This window comes from Pinus tabuliformis, chromosome 1_1, assembly GCF_031772625.1.
Source record: "Pinus tabuliformis cultivar Carrire ecotype Pingquan chromosome 1_1, CPIR1, whole genome shotgun sequence".
Classification (NCBI taxonomy): Eukaryota; Viridiplantae; Streptophyta; class Pinopsida; order Pinales; family Pinaceae; genus Pinus; species Pinus tabuliformis.
The window spans coordinates 955,701,510-955,722,544 of record NC_142297.1 but is presented as its reverse complement, the minus strand read 5'-3'; the positions used below and the strand labels follow the sequence as shown (position 1 = coordinate 955,722,544).

The 21,035-nt window shown below is 39.0% G+C and overlaps 1 protein-coding gene across 1 annotated transcript in view; it reads left to right on the top strand.

Moving 5' to 3' along the window:
• LOC149217662 (thiamine pyrophosphokinase 1-like) overlaps positions 1-20,705 on the top strand; it is a 293,604-nt gene extending 272,899 nt beyond the window's left edge. Inside the window, exons 4-7 of the mRNA XM_089391396.1 lie at positions 19,278-19,379; positions 19,766-20,015; positions 20,253-20,314; positions 20,413-20,705. Of these exons, the coding sequence (XP_089247522.1) occupies positions 19,278-19,379; positions 19,766-20,015; positions 20,253-20,314; positions 20,413-20,463 (465 nt within the window). The 3' untranslated portion in view covers positions 20,464-20,705. The remainder of the gene's footprint in view (positions 1-19,277; positions 19,380-19,765; positions 20,016-20,252; positions 20,315-20,412) is intronic.
• Positions 20,706-21,035: the final 330 nt, after the last annotated feature.

Genomic DNA, 21,035 nt, shown 5'->3' with positions numbered 1-21,035 from the left:
GCTGTTGAATTGACTGTGTTATACACCCTCCACCGCTTGATCCATCGATTGAATTGACTGTGTTATACCACCGGTTCTCAAACAGTTGTGATACCCGCAATATCGCCTCTCCAAACCACGTTGTCCTATGATATAACATTGTCATATGGTAATGGTATTCAGATAGTGAATGGTGTGTGAGCGCAACGGAAGCATGATGAGCCCAGGACCTAGGTCTCTTCCCATGTTTGTGGTGCCAGGCGGAGATCTCATAAGTTTTGAACGTTGGTTATAAAAGTTTTGAATGCTTCTTAACATACGCTGGTTATGAAAGTTTTGAATGCTGCTGACATACGTTTTGAATGTTATTTCAAATAAATACGTATGCTGCTGTTTCAAATACGTTTGATGCTGTTTCAAATAAGTTCGAATGCTGCTTGAATGGTATACGATCCAACGAATTCCATTTGCTATGCAACATTTCAAGCAATGGTATCTGGTGATTTTTGTTTGGATACCAGCGCAGTTTTAAATTACTGTTCAGATTGGTGCAATATTTTTTTACATGAAAACATTGGTGCAGTGAATTTCATGTGTGTAAGAATAATAATATATTATATGGAGTGATAATATATTATTTTGAATGGGAATAAAAGTGAACCTGAAATTCATTAAGTTTTTTATGGCGATATGTTATATGGTATATGGAAGGTATAACATATATATTTGAGAAGTGGAAGGTATAACATATATATTGTTTTCTATCAGCAGAAGTAATTTTTTCTTACAGAATGCACTCAATCATCTCCATGGTAGGAATAGTTCTCACTGGCAAAGAGAACTATCCTGAATGGTCCCGGATGATAAAACACACCCTCATCTTCAATGAGTTGTGGAAAGGAGTGTGTGTCGGAGAAGGAGACAATGACCCAGTACAGCCTACCTCAGACAAAGAGCTCGTCATTTGGGAAAACAAGAACAGCAAAGCTTATGCATTAATCGTAGCATCTGTAAATGAAGAGGTGAGTCGCCATATTTCGTCATATTCAACTGCCTTTGAAGCCCTACAAAAGTTGAAAGAACTCTATGACTCACATTCTGCACTTGAAGTTGTCCAACTCATGATTAAACTCTTCACTCTTGAACTGCAAAATAATGATCCTCTTGCTCTTGCATCTGAAGTAAAGTCTATAATGCATGATATCAAATCCACTAAGGTTGAATTGGATATTCCTCTTATTGCTTTTCTCAAGGCACTTTATCCTACTTACTCCAATTATCTTGAATCATTGCAAGCAAATGGAAATCTCAAAGATATAACCTTTGACTCTCTTGTGAAAAAGTTTGCTGAAAGAGAGAAAGCTTTCGGAAAGAAGACAACCCCTGAATCTTCTGAAGAGACTGTGTGCCTTGCTCATAAAGAAAAGCATCCTGCTCAAGATTCTACAAGAGGAAGAGGTGGACGAAGAGGAAGAGGAAGATATTTCAGAGGCGAGGGGGGGCAGACATTCTGAAGGAGAAAAGGCAGATTTACACTGTATTCGCTGCAAAAGAAATGGATCACATGATGCCTCTACATGCAAGCTACCATGGGACAAAATTGAGCAGAAAAGAAACCAACAGAAAGGTAAAACTGATGATACAGACAAAGGTGAAGCATCTGAATCCGCTCACTATGTTGAGGCACAATGTAACATTGTAGTAAATGAAGACTTGTTTAATGCTTCACTTGTTTCATGGAAAAATGATTGGTTGCTTGATTCAGGAGCAACCTGCCACATGTCTCATAGAAAAGACTTTTTTGAAGATTTCACTGACAATGTTGATGGAGCAGTATACTTTGCAGATCAATCAAAAATCAAGCCATCAGGGCTTGCCACAATCAGGCTTAAACTCCCTGGTCTTCCAGACTTTCTTCTAGATCATGTTCTATATCTCCCACAACTCAAGAGAAACTTGCTATCCTTGGTCCACATCCGCCAGCAAGGTAACTCCATTCATATGTTTAATGGCAAGCTTGAGGTAAGAAAAGCATCTGACCACTCACTTGTCATGAGGGGAATAGAAGAAGAAAGGTTTCTCAAACTGCAAGGAACCTCTGCTCATGCACAACATTTCTCATCATGAAGAAGGTACACTTCCATCAAGTTTATTATGGCATGCTAGATTTGGACATTTAAACTATGACAGTCTCCACTTATTGAAGAAAAATGGTGTTGCTGGTTTGCCTACAATTCTTAGGAAACTTAAGCAATGTGATGCTTGCATTCTAGGAAAGCATAGCAAACAGTCTTTTCATGATTCACATTCAAGAGCACATAGGAAACTTGAACTCATTCATTCAGATTTATGTGGTTCAATGCCTGTTCCTTCTGCAAATGGAAATAAATATATCATGACGTTTATTGATGACTACACCAGAATGTGCTGGGTTTATTTATTGAAAAACAAATCTGATGCTTTCCAAACATTCAAGAATTTTCATAAATGGATTGAAAATGATGCACAATCTCATATTGGGTCTATTCGCACTGATAATGGAAAAGAATATACATCAAATGAATTTGAAAACTATCTTCGCCAACATGGGATCAAACATCAAACAACTGTGCCTTATAATCCCCAACATAATGGTGTAGCTGAAAGAATGAATAGAACAATCTTGAATATGGTACAATCCATGCTTTTCTTCAAAAATGTAAAGATAATGTTTTGGGCTAATGCTGTTCTATGTGTTGCATATATAAAGAATAGATGTCCATCTAATGCTATAAGAAACAAGACTCCTTATGAATTGTGGTATGGACATGTTTCTTCGGTAAAACATCTCAGGGTCTTTGGTTCCACCTGTTATGCTTTGATACCAAAGGTACATAGAAACAAACTTGGTGCTAGAAGTCGTAAGTGTATCTTCCTGGGGTATTCAAACACCTCCAAAGCATACCGCCTCTATGATGAAGTAAATAAAAAGTTTGTTGTATCTAGAGATGTAATTTTTCTTGAATCATCCAAATCTGACAATGTTGTTGAGCGGCAACTTGATCGCTTGGATAGATTCGCAAAAACAAAATCATTTCAAGAATTTGATAATCAGTATCCACATCTTGAAGGGGGGATTCCTATTCTAGATCAACATGTGGAATCTTCTTCTGAAGAACACTCTCCCCTGAATGAAACTCCAACAACAGATGATGCTTTAAGTGATGTAATTGATAGAATTGGGAGACTCAATCTTGATTCAGTCCCAACTCAATCAACAGAACAGCCTGGACCATCTCAGAAAGGTCCCCCAAAGTGGCTGACAAAGACACTTGAAAGTGTTCATCCTGATGAAATTGGAAAAACAGGAACCAGAAATTCAAACCGACAAAATGGAGGTGATGTAGATGACTCTAATTCACCTGTTGATATGGATGTTTCTTATGATTGTGAATTGAACTTGTCTACAGATTTTGAACCAACTTCCTTTAAAGAAGTTGCTTCTCATGATGAATGGAAAGAAGCGATGCAAAAGGAGTATGATGCCCTCATAAAGAACGGCACTTGGAAGCTGGTTGATCCTCCATTTGGAACCAAACCAATTGGCTGCAAGTGGGTCTACAAGAACAAGTACAAAGCTGATGGCTCACTTGACAAGCACAAAGCTAGGCTTGTGGCAAAAGGTTTTGCACAGAAGGAAGGGGTCGATTATGAGGAAACTTTTGCCCCCACAGCAAAATGGGCCACCATTCAGACACTCTTTGCACTAGCAGCTCAGAACGGTTGGAAAGTCCATCAAATGGATGTAAAAACTACCTTCTTGAATGGAGATCTAAAAGAGAATGTTTTTATGTCCCAGCCTGAAGGATTTGCTGTGAAAGGACATGAACATAAAGTATGCAAACTTGTGAAGTCTTTGTATGGCCTCAAACAAGCACTGCGAGCCTGGTATGAAAAACTAACTGAGCATCTTCTGAAACTCAACTTCAATCATTTTGATCTTGATGATGCAACTTTATTTGTCAAGAAAGTTGGCAAAACAGTTGTATATCTTGTGGTATATGTAGATGATCTTTTAATGACAGGGAACAATGAAAGCTACATTGCATCCATAAAGAAGGAATTGGGGAAAAGTTTTGAAATGACTGACTTGGGCTATGTTCATTACTATCTTGGCATTGAAGTAACCCAACATCCAAAGTCCATATTTCTTTCTCAAAAGAAATACATTGGAGATTTGTTAAACAGATTTGGCACGACAGAGTGCAATCCTCTTACTACTCCAATGGAACAAAACTTAAAGCTCACATCTATTGAAGGAAAGGAATTTGAGGATGCAACAAATTATAGACAGCTTGTAGGAAGTCTCAACTACCTTACTACTACTAGACCAGACATTTCATTTGCTGTTGGAATCCTCTCCAGGTTTATGCAAAAGCCTTGTGAGGGACATTTGTCTGCTGCAAAAAGAGTTCTAAAGTACTTGAAGGGAACTCAAGACTTTGGAATCAAGTACACACAGGTGGATGACTTCAGTTTGATCGGATACTCTGATTCAAACTTCGATGGAGACAAAGAAACTGGGGTATCTACTTCAGGATATGCTATGAGTCTTGGATCAGGAGCTGTCTCCTGGAGATCACGCAAACAATCAGTTCCAGCAGATTCCACAACAGAAGCAGAATACGTGGCAGCAGCTGAAGCAAAAAAAGAAATTGTGTGGCTCAGGAAAATTCTTGAAGATTTGCAGGTAAAACAAGTACAATCAACTCCACTCATGATTGACAACACCTCTGCAATAAAGTTGGCCAAGAACCCAAAGTTCCATGATCGAACAAAGCACATCAATACTAAATATCATCTGATCCAACATCATGTTGAGGCCAAAACAATCCATCTCCATCATTGTTCCACAAATGAGAAAATTGCAGACATCTTCACCAAAGCGCTTGGAAGAGAAAAGCTTGAAAGATTCAGAACGATGCTTGGACTCACCAACATCCCTTCAGATTAAGGGGGGGAATGTTGACACCTAATCCTCACGATTGGGTGAATTTATGTAAATAGTTAAATTAGGAATGTGAACAGTCATCAGGAGATGAACTGAGCAGTCACACCCTTTTGTATATAACAATAGCATACCTAATGAAATAAATCGAATCAATTTTACTGCCTATTGGAGTTACTGCCTGGCCTGACATTCTCTCAGGAACTGAGTTGCAGTACGGATGTAGTGTTAGCAGGGACAATGCTAGCAGCATAGCAGATGCAGTGTTTGAGAGGGAGTTGTAGTACAGATGCAATAGTGGCAGTGGTAGTGGCAGTGTCATGGGTAGTAGTACAGTAGCAGCAACAACACATTATTGGTGGCAACAACAGTGCAAAAAGGATGTGCTTCAAAAATAGAGCAACATGCAGGTGGGCATTGTTGCTAGAGCACTTTCCTCACTAAGAGGGAGTGTTAGTTTTTGGTAGCATCGGAAGTGCTCTAGCCTTGAAAATTGGTGAAGAGACTAAGGCACATGAGTTCTAAAGAACCCAAAAACCGTTTGGTGAAATTCCACCCGGATTGTATTTTATTAAAATAATTAATATTTTTAATGGGGTTCCTAAGTCTAAACTTAGGAAAATTAAAATATTAATGGGTACTAATCAAAATATGTGAGAATGATTTAGAAGGCTGATCAAGTCATGCTTTAATCTTAGCCATTGATTAGAGACTTAATCTCGATTGTTGAAGAATCAATCGGAAAAGTATAAAATGGAGGTTTGGGGTTCATTTGGAAAAACACACACAGAGAGATTGAGGAAATCGATTTTCTGAAGTGAGAAGTTCTCAGGAGGAAAATCGATTGGGGAGATCTTGCAGCTGAGGGGCAGAGAGAATCCGGGAGAAGGACTTTCCAGAGAATACAAAATAGAGAGGCGGAGAGAGCTTGCAGAGAGGCAGCGCAGTAGCTGGGAGAGCGACGCAGAGAAGTTGCCTGTCACGGAGAATCCAGAACTGCTGGAACAGCTGAAACTGTCGGGAATTGCCAGAACTGTTGGGAGCGCTGATGCAGAGGCAAAGTAGTAGCTGGGAGAGCTGACGCAGAAGATCTGCCTGTCATGCAGAATACAGAACTACCGGAACAACCAAAACTGCCAGGAACTGCTGGAACAGCCGGGAGAGCTAACGCAGAGGGTAGAGAAGGTGACACAGAGCCAGCGAAGAAATAGCCAGGGTTAGCTGTCTCGGATCATCCGGAATTTTGTCGGGTGAAGTGACGTAAAACTCACTCAGATTTTCCGCCAGTATTTTCTTTGTAAAGGATTGCTAGATGAGCATCCTAGATTTGTATTGAGATATTTCTCTTGCATAATAATAAAACCTCAAAGCTGTTGCACTAGTTTTCCCACATTGGATTTTTTTGGGGACTATTGTGTCCAAAAATAAGTGTGTCCGATGTATCTTGTTCTTTGCTCTGTTTTCTGATTCATGAGATCAAATATTTAATTAGTGTAGGCTGCAGAAGTAATTTGCTTCAGTATTCAGAAGAATAACTTGTTGAATGTAATTTAAAAATCAGGTAGGTGAAGTAGATTAAGATTTGCTGCAGTAGGGGTTCCTTCAGTGTAGGAATTTTCAAAGTATCAACAGTTGCAGGGTCAGAGTCATGTGCATGATGGCGACAACACCATTGAATACCATCTCCAGGATGGATTACTCTACAAGCTGGATAAGCTACGTGTTACTAAAGGTGAGCGTTTGCAGTTGATTAGAGAGGCTCACACCTCCAAGGTTGCAGAGCAATTTGGTGTAGGGAAGATCGTGGCTAACTTGCAGAGGTATGTGTATTGGCCCAAGATGTAAGAGCAAGTAGCTAGGCTCATAAGAATATGCATGCTTTGTTGTACTAGCAAGCCTAGAAACAAGAAACAGGGTATGTATCATCCCTTACCTATACCTACTCGTCCTTGGGAAAGCATTTCCATGGACTTTGTGGGAGGTTTACGACAACCAGGAAGGGACATGACTACCTGTTTGTGGTAGTTGACAAGTTCAACAAGATGTGTGTTCTGATGCCTTGTAAAAATACCATCAACAGACAAGAAGCAACAAACTTGTTCTTTGGACAGGTCTGGGTGCACTTTGGGATACCAAGGAGCATCATTTCAGACAGGGACACAAGATTTCTCAGTGCATTCTGGACTACATTGTGGGAGAAGATGGACACAAAGTTGAAGAGATCTACAACATTCCATCCACAGACAGATGGGCAGACATAAGTAGTCAACAGGACTTTGGTGCAACTTCTGAGGGGATACAACCAGAAGCATCTGAAGACTTGGGATGAAAATCTGGTATATATACAACATTCTTATAACAAAGCAGTCCACACTTCTACAAGAAAGTTCCCATTTGAAACTTGTTTTGGATATTTTCCACCTTCACCTTTGGATATTGCATATGGGTAGCAAGGAGTGAGGGAAGATCTTATAGGAGATGCTTTGAGGGCTGAAAATTTTATAGAGAAGATCAGGTAGATCCATCTACAGGTACAGGAAACACTGTAGAAGTCGCAGGAGAAGTATAAGGCCAGGCATGATCAACACAGAATAGAGAAATCATTCAAGGTGGGAGACAGAGTATGGCTACAGTTGAACAAGGAGAGGTTGTAGGGGTCTAGTAAGAAAATCAAGGCTCTAAGGTATGGTCCCTTTGAGATACTGGAAAAGGTGGGTGATAATGCCTATCGATTCAGTTTACCACCATATATTCGCATTTATTCAACTATGAATGTAGAGAATTTGAAACTCTATGAGCCTTCCATGCTAGATCAGCAAGAGGAACAAGTCCTACTTTCTGTGGAGGATTTGGCACCAGACGCTCAGGCATAGTTGACTAAAGATACAATTTTGCAGAAGAGGTCCAGAACTACAAGACAGGGGCAACATGACCTTTGGCATATTGGGTTGAAGGGACAACTTCCAGGCAAAGCTAAATGGTACCCTAGAGAGAAGGTGGAGGGAAAATTTCCTCACCTCATTCAGTAAAATATTTTGGGGACCAAAAGCCTCCCAAAATAGGGTGTGTTCCGAATTGGATCATTATGTTGTTTTTCATCCATCTCGATGCATTTGGAGTGGAAAAAGTGGAGGAATCAGCTCATGGGACTGTTTTTACCAGCGGGACTTAGTTTGGCGAAATAGTGTCTGAAACCTTCCGGGAGCATTTTGAGGCATCAAATGATGTTTTTTAGGGGTAAAACTTCGCCGCTTTATGCCGCACCTTCTTATGATATTCTACACACAAAGACCTTTCCAGCGATGCAATAAGTGCGTCAACCGGAGCCCGTATGCAAAAGTCATGCCACTCAGAAGTTGACCTTCCTATTTTCACACCTATAGTTCGGGAGGATGCTGCGTCAACCCCCATTATTCATGGAAAAGAGGCTAGCCACGTGTTTGTGATGTAAAAGACTCTAGAAGAGTCTATTTTGCAACTCTAGTTAAGAGTTGATGTAGTCAAACTGAACCACTAGTAGGCTATTAGGCTGTGTTATAACCGTGCCACTGGGAGGAAGAAGCATTCCATTCTTTCGAGAGCATTTTGTTCCATAGCTGAGCAAAGATAGCCAAGAGAGATAGGAGGTAGAGCGCACATAAAGGATTTGTCCACTGTAGCAGCTCACGGGTGTGAAAATTTCTGAATAGAAATCCAATTTTAGTGACTAATATTATTTCTTCTACTTATTAATTCATAATTAAGTTATTCACAACGTTTCTACAACAAATATCGAAATAAATTCTACTGCAACCCTCACAATTAAAATATTGCGGAAAGTAAATGCAAGGAAAAAAGTACTAGCACAAGTACAATCACAATGACACAATTATTTTTGGACAATTCTCCCCGGAAAAACCCAATTTGGGAAAACTAGTGTAGTAGATGAGGGTTTCTTTATTGATCTTCAACGAAATCTCATGTAAAAGATACAACCAACAGAATAGAAGAGGAATTTATGTGAGAAATTTTACAGACAAATTTTTCACGCTTTACAGTGAAATTCTGACTCTGGAGAGGACCTGTTGCCCTCACTTCATCTCACTGCATCACCTTCTGCGCAGTCCCAATGTTGTTGCCTCTACACTATCCCTCCTATGCTCTACTTCTTCTCTCTTCTTCCTGCAGTCCCGACTATTGCTGATGTCCTTTCTTTCCAACTTGCAACTCTCCCTCTGATTCAATTTTCTCTTGCTGAACTTCAGCCAGTGAGAAAATCGATCTGCTTGGGCAACTGAGTATCTACCTGGTTTGTTTTCCAAATGCCCATCGAAGTCCTTTCTTCCAGTTGAGTAATCAACTGCCTAGATGAGATTCTAATCAATGGCCTAGATCATATTGACTCGATCTTTGTCTTCTTCTAAAAGATTCACAGCCGGTTTCATTAATACCCTTTAATTATTTTAATTTTCTAATTTTAGACTTAGGCACCCATTAAAAATAATTAATTATTTTAATAAAACTGTCTCTGGGTGGAATTTCCCAAAACGATTTCTGGGTATTCTGGAATACATGTGTCCTAGCCTCCCTGCAAATTTTGAGGCCTAGAGCACATCTGATGCTACCAGATATCAACACTCCCTCTTAGCGAGGAATGTGCTCCTAGTAATGCAACCTGCTGAAGCATCACCTTGACTTTGTAACATCTCCCTCTGCGCTGTTGATGTCTAACATCATTGCCAACCAACTACTGCGCAAATGCTGTATCTGTACTGCTGTTGACCCTGCATACTACTGCCAACTGCATCTATACTGCAACTCCCTCTCATCTACTGCTATTGTAACTGAGAAACCATTTGTTTCTTCTACTGAAATGGGTTCTCTACCATACCCATATGCTACTTGAACTGGATGAACTTAGCTCTTCCTAGAGATTTTGTGAGTATGTCTGCTACTTGATTTCCTGTGGGGACATATTGTAGTTGTACAACCCCACGCTGAACACAGTGTCTGATAAAGTGACATCTGATATCAATGTGTTTCGACTGATCATGAAATACTGGATTCTCAGAGAGTTTGATACAACTCTGATTATCGCAGTAAACACTGGTCGCTTCCATTCTCTTTCTGAATAGACTCAGGCAATTTTCTAAGCCATATGGTTTCGCACGTAGTTGTGTTGGCTGCCATATATTTCGCTTCTGCTGAGCTTAGAGCTACTGACTTTTGTTTCCTGCTGCACCAAGAGATCATTCCTGATCCAACGCTGAAGCAATACCTGGAGGTACTTTTCCGGTCTACTGAACTACCTGCCCAATTTGCATCTGTGAATCCACTCAATCTGATGTCATCTCCTCGAGTGTATTTCAACCCATATTCGACTGTTCCACGCACATATCTAAGAATGTGCCTAGTTACTGCCCAATGTACCCTTTTTGGTTCCACCATGAACTGACTAAGGGTATTGACAGCGAAACAAATGTCTGGCTTGGTGTTGACCAGATACATGAGCGACCCAATGAGTTGTCTATACAAGGTGGGGTCCACTTCCTTGTCTCCTGATGCATCTATTTTCTTCCAGTTGGTGATCATAAGCGTCGCCATGGGTCGGCAATCCTGCATTCTGAATCTCTGCAGCATATCTTCCTTGCCCAAGGAAGATCTCCCCATTCTTCTGCCAAGATTCCAACCCTAGAAAATAATGCATTAACCCCATATCCTTCATGTCGAATTATACTTCAAGATTCTTTTTGCAGTCCTTTATGAGCCTAGATGACCCTGTTAGAAATAATTCATCTACATATAATACCAGAATAAGTGGCTCATTCTCCACCATTAAATAGTAGAGATTGGGATCAACATCACTCTTGATGAATCCCAACTGCTGCAAGTAACTATCAATTCGACCATACCAAGCTCTGGGTGCCTACTTGAGCCCATATAGGGCTTTCTTTAACCTACATACATGAGTTCTCTTCTCATGAGTCTCAAAGCCTTTGGGTTGTTCAATATACACCTCCTCTTCGATCACTCCATTCAAGAATGTTGTCTTGACATCCATCTGGTGAATCTCCCATCCCATCTGAGCTGCTAGGGATATAACAAATCTAATAGAGGTATATCTAGCTACAGGGGCAAAGGTCTCCTCATAGTCTATTCCTTCCTTTTGTGTGTACCCCTTTGCTACGAACCTAGCCTTCTACTTCTCTACACTGCCATCTGCAGCATACTTGATCTTGTAGATCCACCTTGATCCTACAATGGATTTATCCATTGGTCTAGGTACCACTTCCCAGACATCATTCATCATGATAGAATTGTATTCTTCTACCATGGCATCCACCCATACTTGGTGTTGTACGACTTCCTGAAAACTGGAAGGTTCTTCAACCTGTGCTACCAAGGCTTGGTATCTGTCAGGTTGTCTACGCTGCCTTTTGTCGGTTTTGGGAGCTCCAACAAATACCTCTGTGTCCCTCGGTGGCTGTTGTACTTCCCTACTGGTTCTGCCAATTGGTGGTAGGAGGCTCAATCAATTCTTCCTCCTCTTGTTCCATCAACTGAGAATTGCCAGGATCTCCTACTCCTGAGGAAATACTGGTACTGGTCACTGTGTTCGATCTTGGTGTCTATCCTCTTGCTTGTCCTCCTTGCTGCCCCTGCTGCTGTTGGACTAATGGAACATCTGCTGACTGATCTTCTACTGGCATCTCTCGAGATTTCTTGAAAGCTCTATCCTCCATGAACTTTGCATCTCGTCTTACTACAATCTTCCTGCTGCTAGGAATGTAGATTCTGTATGCCTTTGAGGTCTCGCTATATCCTATGAGGTACCCCTTTTCTGCAGTTTGATCTAGTTTACTATGCTTCTCGTCTGGAATGTGACAATATGCCACACTTCTGAATATCCGGAGATGACTCACTTTCGACTTTCTCCCTAAGAAAACCCCTTTAGGCATTTTCTTCCCCAATGCTCTGTGAGGAGTTCTATTCTAAATATACACTGCTGTGTTGCATGCCTCTGCCCATAAGAATCTAGGCAAGTCCTGGTCATACAACATAGCCTTTGCCGCCCCAACAATAGTTCTATTCTTTTGCTCTACTACTCCATTCTGCTCTGGATTATATGGAGCTGTCCATTCTCTTTTGATGCCCTCCTTTGCGCAGAAATCTGTGAAGTCTTTGTCTGTATACTCTCCACCATTATCTGAATGCAATACCTTTATCTTTTTCCCTGTCATGTTCTCTACGAGAGCCTTGAACTCTCTGAACCGATCAAAGACCTCATCCTTGGTCTTTAAGAAATAGATCTAGGTTTTTCTAGAGTGATCATCAATAAAAGTGACAAAGTATTTGCCACCACTAAGAGTTCTCGTGGACATTGGGCCACAAAAATATGAGTGTATCAATCCCAATACGCCTTTCGCTCTATTGTTGCTTTTGGAAAAAACTACCTTAGTGTACTTCCTAGTATGCATCCTTTGCATACATCATCATGCTCAATACTGAGGACTGGAACTCCTTTAACAGTCTCTCTGAGCATCCTCAATGCTCCATGGTGTAAGTGTGCCATTCGCTTGTGCCATAGTTCATTCAGTTGCTTTTCTCCATTATGATTGCTGTCTATCAGTGCCATTGGAGACTCAAGCTGAAATCTATATAGTCTGTTGCTTCAAGCTCCAATTTGTCTCATCTTCTTCTAGCTTGGATGTTTGACGTATACTTTCCTTCCAATGAAGTATACATCATATCCCTTGTCCTATAACTGGGACACTGAAATCATATTCATTCCTAACCCAGGCACATGCAGAACATTAGTGGCTCAGACGCTGGTTCCTACTTCTGTCTGAAATGCTATGGTGCCTCTCCCTACTGGAGTACACTTCGTTCTGTTTCCCATAGTGATCTGGAAGTCCATCTACTCTTCTTGATAGCTTGAGAAGTATTCTCGTACTCTAATCATGTGAGTTGAAGCCCCGCTATCAATATACCAAACATCTGTTGACGCTGAACTTGACAAGCATGCGAATTCTTCTTCCAATCTGGAAGATAATTCAGAGACATCTTGATTTTCCATCCTTATTTGTGTTATTTTTCCTATCGATTTCTGACACTTTTCTGCCCAACAAAACTGCGTCCCACCTAAAGACTGCTTTGCATTGAGACTGTTGTGCTACTCCTTCTATCACTAGCAAACTTCAATCTGGAAATCTTTCTCTCCGTCGACTCACTCAGAGAGATATTTTCCCACGAAAATTTTGCCCTCCTGGACTGCGCAATCCCTCTGAGGATTCGATCTGTTGCCTACGCAACTCCCACTTCTGTTCAACACTAGCTCTTCTGGCTTCGTTCTCTTCCTTTCCCTTAGCTCTGATACCATGTGAAAATCTTTGAATAGAAATCCAACTACAGTGATTGATATTATTTCTTCTACTTATTAATTTAGAAATAAGTTATTCACAATGTTTCTACAACAAATGTCGAATAAATTATACCGCATCCCTCACAATTAAATACTATGGAAAGTAAATGCAAGGAAGAAAATACTAGCACAAGTACAATCATAATGACACAGATATTTTTGGACAATTGTCCTCGGAAAAATCCAATGTCGGAAAACCGGTGCAGCAGATGAGGGTTTCTTTATTGATCTTTAGCAAAATCTCATGCACAAGATACAACCAGCAGAATTAAAGAGGAATTTTTGTGAGAAATTTTACAGACAATTTTCTCACGCTTCACAGTGAAATTTGACTTTGGAGAGGACTTGTTGCCCTCACTTCGTCTCATTGCGTCACGTTCTGCGTAGTGACTGCGCAGTCCCAATGTCACTGCCTCTACGCTGTCCCTCCTCTGCTTTGCTTTTTCTCTCTGCTTCCTGCACTCTTGACTATTGTTGATGCCCTCTCTCTCCAACCTGCAACTCTCCCTTTGATTCGATTTTCCCTTGTAGAACTTTAGCTAGTGAGAAAAATTGATTTGCTTGGGCAATGGAGTATCTGCCTGGCCTATTTTCCAAACGCCCATCGAAGTCCTTCTTATAATCTTCTAGTTGAGTAATCAACGACCCAGATTAGATTCCAATCAATGGCTTAGATCATATTGACTTGATCTTTGTCTTCTTCTAGAAGATTCACACCCAGTTTCATTAATAACCTTTAATTATTTTAATTTCCTAAGTTTAGACTCAGGCACCCATTAAAAAAATTAATTATTTTAATAAAACTATCTGTGGGTGGAATTTCCCAAAACGATTGCTGGGTATTCTGGAATACATGTGTCCTAGCTTCCCTGCAAATTTTGAGTCTTAGAGCACATTCGACATTGCTGGAAATCAACACAACAGACATTACTTCTTTGTATTTGCAACCATATTTCCAGACAAAGAAAGAGAGCGAAGCGACCTCACCTTCCAGCTGGGTTTTCTCCTGAAAGGGTTTCCCATAGAGCATATCTTGTGTCTTGTGTGTGTGTGTGTGCACTTATTTTGTCGTTCTCTACTTTTCTGCATAATTTCCATTCGCATGCATGCACTAATTACAATTAAATCCACAAATCTTAAAGTTTAATAAACTGTAATAGTGTAGAATTTTTAGAGTTTTAATATAATATTATTAGATCTGTTGTGACGAACTGTCGAGTGGAATATCCACGATAGTTTACGGATCATAAAGCAACTGTAATGCATAATGTGCTATGATGGCCAAAATGATTCTAAGAGAATCCTTTGAAGATACTGGTGAAAATGTCTTAGAGAAGTCAACTCTCGCTTTTTGCTTGAAACCCTTGGCCACTAATCTAGCCTTGAACTTTTCAATTTTGCCTTCAGAATCCCTCTTCATCTTGAAAACCCATTACATTCAATCTTCTTTCAATTTTTTGGAAGAGTTGTAAGGATCCCATACATGGTTCTTCTCCATAGATTGCAATTCCTTTCTCACGGCCTCCTGCCAGTATTGCGACTCACTGCTCTCCATGGAACCCCTAAAAGTAGAGGGATCATCTATGTCAAGATCTCCAATCTCACCCTCCTAAACAGACACTTCATAATCATTAGGAATCGTTAATTTGTTCTCTCTAGTAGATCTTCTAAGAGGGATTAGTTCAATAATTGGAGCCACTGTTGCTCGTGGAATGGGGTCCTGAGGGATAACAACTATTATGTCTGCTTTAATAGGATCAATTGGTGTAACAATACGGCGAGGTAAGAAAATGAGCAGAGAGCAAATTGGAATATCTCTATGATCTTGGAAAGCAACCTTTTTGTGCTTCAAGCTCCCACTGTCTTTATCATTTTCAAGGAACTTGGCACGACTGGTTTCTACAATCTCCATATGTCTTGAAGTACAATAAAACTCATAACCCTATTCCCTCGATTAGATTGAACAAGCTTCATTTTCTTATCAAATTGCTTCTGGACTTCAACTTGGTAGAGTTTGAACACATCTAGAGCTTCTAATTTATGGTGGATCAGGTAACATATGCAAATTTGGTGAAATCATCGATAAAGCTAATAAAGTATCGTTGACCACCACAAGAAGGAATTGGGAAAGGTCCACATATATGTGTGTGGTTAACTACAATAAGTATGAAGCCATGGAGGCCTCAAACTTTTGTTGCTTAGTCATCTTACCTTTGATACAATCCACACAAATATTAAAGTCGGAGAAATCCAAATGTCCTAGAATACCATGTCTAACCAAGGATTCTAACCTTTTCCTAGAGATATGACCTAATCTCATGTGCCACAATATCGAAAAATTTTCTGCTGAGTTTAGATGCTTAGACCCAAAGAGTGTAGAATCAGGAGACAGAGCTAAGAAGGAAGATGCAAACAAACCATCAAGAGATAACTTATAAAGACCATCAACCAATAATCCATGTCCAACATCACCATGATAAGAAATAACCAATTTACCATCTCCAAAAGTAAATCTATAACCAACAACATCAAGTCTAGGAACATAAATGAGGTTCCATCTAAATGACGGTACATAAAAAGTGTTTTCCAAAACCAAACTGAATCCAAAATCTAAAACAAGGTGGCATGTCCCAACGGTTTCAACTTGTATCGCCTCAGCATTGCCAAGAAAAATATTATCCTCAATTCTGGAGCTTCTCCTGCTGTTGAACCCCTCCTTTGTTTTTCTTCATCCATTCCTTGTACTTGTAACAATCCTTCTTTAGAGCCCTTTTTTCTTGCAGAACCAACACTCGAAATCTTCAGACTTGACTGACTTCCCCTTCTGGCTAGTTCCAAAAAAATTTCTCCTATTATTATCATTCCTCTTAAAAATTTTCTTCTTGAAGTTCTTTCTGTTGGCCGAACTAATTGCCAAATGTGCTGACTCAACTTTGGAACCCTTAAGGCACCTCCTCAATGACACATAACGTGATAAGCTGATTAAGGTCCCATTTGGTTTCTTGAGCATTGTAATTAACCTTGAAGGTGTCGAAGGACTTTGGCAATGAGAGGACTACCATATGTACTAGCAAGTCATCCTCAAAAGTGATTCTTTGCTGGCGTAACCCAATGAGCAACTTGGACATTTTCAGTAAATGCTCTCTCATGTTGCCATTTCCATCATATTTCAGATTTATTAATTAAGACAAATATCCATACTGGAGGTACTTATAGGTGCTGACAAACAACTTCATGATGACTGCAAGTAATTCTTTTGTCATATCCGTAGTTGCAATGCCACCACGAAGTGCCTCACTAATAGAGGCCTGAATGATCATCATGGCCATCATGTTGGCCTTCTCCCACTTTGAAAAGTGGGCCTTCACAGCCTCTAAAGAATCTGTGGCCAAAGTAGTAGGCTTTTCCTCCAAAAGGACAAAATCATAATCCATACAACCAAGTATGATATCTATGTTCATTTTCCAAGAAGTATAGTTAGAGCCACTCAATGGCTTAATCCTTGCCAGATGTTTCTGAATCATAGACCCATCTATATCTATATTGACAAGAATCAAATGTGATTATGGGTCATTAATTAGGGATTCAAAACTTTATTATTTTCAATTCATGCCAGGGGTTAAGACCGAATTGTCCAGAGTATTGTACCATGTGCAAAAATTTCAACTTCAGGGGAACAAGCAAGGTACATCATCTAATCTCACCTTTGGGCAGAGACTTCGACATCCTATATGCCCCCTAAGATCGTGTTTAAAAAAATGCAATTTTGATTTGATCCAAACACTTCCAATACCTTTGGGCAAGAGGGTTATCCTTCTCTCCCCTTCACATTCATGACTATTCTACTCACCCACTCTACAGAAAATTTCCTAAATCACCTTTGGGCAGAAATAGTAATTTCATGCAGACGAGTGTTACTGTGTGATCTTAATGAGACTAGAGTCCCAAAATTTAGCAAAATCACAACATCCATAGGTCAGTTACCTTTGGGCAGATGACGATTCTACTTCAATCACAATTCCCCAAATGATCACTTTACTGGTCTTTTTAAACCTCTATAGGAAAGACCTAAACTTTAGTTAACCCACTATGCTAAGTTCACAAGTTCTACAAACTGTCCATAAACATATGTATACGCAAAACGTTCTACATGTAATGGGGTAGTACTTTAAATAAATTTATAAAAAAAAACTTTAGCCATAAATCTATGCGTGTGCATACATATATTGCACACATTTTCTTGTAACCTAGACATGTTTAAACGGGTTTACTATTTATGTTTAATTATTTTATCTTGAAAATTGGTGAACCACCAAAAGAAAAAATAATTTTTTATGGAAAATAAAATATTTACTGGATTTGACTGTGTGTATACATATGTTTAGGTTTAATGATCAAACATTGCACATGTTTTCTTGTAACCTAGACATGTTTAAACGGGTTTAATATTTATGTTTAATTATTTTATCTTGAAAATAAAATTTTATGGAAAATTGACTGAATAAAATTATATTTCTAATCTTCTAATTGAACACCAGAAAATAAAAGATTTACCAGATTTTACTGTATCACAACCTTTGGTGAATTGCCAAAAGAAAAATAAAATTCTACTGAAAGTTGTCCAAATAAAATTATCTAATCTTCTAATTGAACACTAGAGGATGAAATATTTACTAGATTTGACTGTAACAAAACCTTTGAGGCTCTGATACCAAAAATGTTGGATATTTTAACCCCAATAAAGCCACTGGATCAAGGGTTTGTTCACAATCAAATATAACAAAGTAAAATTAAATTCTGAGTAGTCTTTAAGTGCGACTTTTTGGAGTTTCCGACAAATTTATGGCTGGAATCTGGTGAAAAAAATTGTGTTCAAATCTTGATTTGTGTTGTTTAAAATGGTTTTTTGACTGCATATATGGATTTAGCACCCTCAAAAACCCCTGGGACACTTCTATTGTGAAGAGTTCACCTGTAACCCATCAAAGTTGTGATTTCAATGAATTCTTGCCAGATTCTAGACAAATTAGATCGGAAAATAAACTGGAAAACTTTTCAAAAAGTCACACTTAAAAGACTACTCCATTAAATTCATCTAATTAAATCCATACCTTTGATCACTTTCCAACTATTGATCTTTCTAGCAGCTTGTCAATTTTCCTGCTACCTTTTGCTTTCACTGAAGATGTTTGGTATCTGGTCGCTGCAGTAGTTTAGTAGCTCTACCTTCTCTCCTTCTCTGCATTATAGATGGGATCTCGTGAGCATGAGGGAGAGAGGATGGCTACCTTGTTTTATTAACCAATCTCCATGTTTCCCTCCCATCAAGGGAGACGTGGAGAACAAGGATTTCTCACTCAAACCGTTAAAAATACTGTTAATTATTTTAGGCAACCACTACCTATAAAGCTTGGCATATATGGGGACCATTTTACAATTTTAACCTTAGATTGAATCTTTAATTGCAGATTAAGAACAGCATTAGGAGCTCACTCCTAAGGCTGGAAAACACCCACCGTAAAGCGAGAGAGTCAGTTTTGCGGTGACATGGACACTGCCTCTGAGGTTCAACCAGACTTGTCTTAATTAATATTAGGGACTCAATATATTCAATGCAGGTTTGGGAGGAAACACTTCCCCGTGCTTTCTAAAACTCTCTATATTCACTTTCAGGAGCGAATGACTAATCAAGTATTCAGTGAGAGGAATCTAGTATTTAACCTTGATAACTATTTTTGCATTGTGTATTATTCTATCTTTACCTGCACGCTTCAGTTGTCCTTGTCTACTTATCATCAGGAAACCGCAGGTTTTGAGAAAAATGCTCCTTTGAGTTTTATAATGCATCTTGGTAGAATCTGCATTGTGTATTATACTATTATCATATATTTATGTCCTTGTTTCTTTCAGGGATCAACTATCTTGGATGACTCACACGATCAGGACACATCAGATTTTCTCAAATGTGTATCTTTCATTAAGGATTGCACACCAGATTTGGATAAGTCTAATGTAAGTATCTTGAAATAGTCTCCCCTCCAACGTATTGAAGTGACCAGATGTATATTTAATATTTATCATAACATCTTTATCAGTCTTATTTTATGTGCCTACTTTTAATCAGAAAAAGATGAATATATGATTTTGGTGATTGTCAATGGGACATTGGGGTAGTATTGTCTAATGGCTGCAAAGAAGTTTTCTCTGGTAATTTATTTCCATTTGTATTTTGTTCGAGTTGAATATTGTAAATTTGATCATTTCATTGCATTCATTGTTAGAATTTTGGTTTGCTGCATCTTAAGGCGTGATTTCCTTGCGGACAGAATTCACTTATTATTTATTTCATATGTCAATCATCTGCTTTTTCAATTAAAATGCGTGTATATTGCTTCCAGTTGACTCTTCTTGTAGTGGGAGCACTTGGAGGAAGATTTGACCATGAGCTGGGAAATATCAATGTTCTTTATACATTTCCAAACATTCGAATTGTTCTCTTGAGCAATCATAGTCTTGTTTATCTTCTTCCCAAAACCCATCGCCATGAGATTTTAGTAAATCATTCAGTTGAAGGGCCACATTGTGGTCTTGTTCCTGTTGGTGCACCATCTAAAAGTACTACAACTAGTGGTCTGCAATGGGATCTTAGTAAGTACAAACAGGAATATTGTTCCCCTAAAAGGATTCTCGTTTTTTCCCCTTTGCGCACTAAATAGAGAAAGCATTTGAGCATGATGAATGCTATTACCTTTAGTTCCAAGAAGGGACACTAGAGAATGCTTTGATTTAGTTGAAAATTAGGAAAAAGTTTACTTCATAAGTAGGGTAGGATCAATTTTCTATTGATTTTTATGTGTGAAGTTTCATGGTTGCTTAACTTTACAGATGATACTCCAATGAGTTTCGGCTCGTTAATCAGCACATCAAACATATTAAGAGATGAAAAGGTGACAGTATGCTCTGATGTGGATTTACTCTGGACATCATCCATTCAAATTTCGGAATGTTGATCCAATCCTTGGAACGATTTTGTCTCTGTCCACAGGCAAAGTTGTACGTTTATATTTTTGAAATATTGAGAAGAACTCAAGGGTAGTAACTGTCGATGCGGGATTAACACCGATGGAAAATAGTGTAAGGGACTGGATCAATAAAATTGGAAATAAATTGGAAATGGTGATTTATATTTTGTTGTATATTCGCAAGTGATCAATTTACATTTATTACCATGTTCTGCTTCTGATTTGTGGGAAGCACATCATGCAGCTATTTTAATGTGTATTTAGTAAGATTTGCTTACAATTGTTGAAGGAAAATGGCATCTTAATATAATATGTCATCCATGCATCAGCTCCTTTAGATTTTTTCCCTCTTAGAAAAGTTTTAATGGTTTACATGTAGTTTTGGTTCTGTTTGCCAAACCTTCCATAGTGCCAACTAAATGTCTAATTTCTTATGTTTATTGTTATAAGATTTGAAGTACACTAAGACCATTGTTATCTAGAATTTAGTTGTATTGGTACATATAACATTGGTGATGAAAGAAGGCTTAATTACCTTTTTGTCACTCAACAGTGAAGCACAACTACTACTGTTTGCTTAATTAAAACTGCGGAGAAACCATTTTGCAGCAAGTAAAAAAAAATGCAAATGGACATATAAGCATGA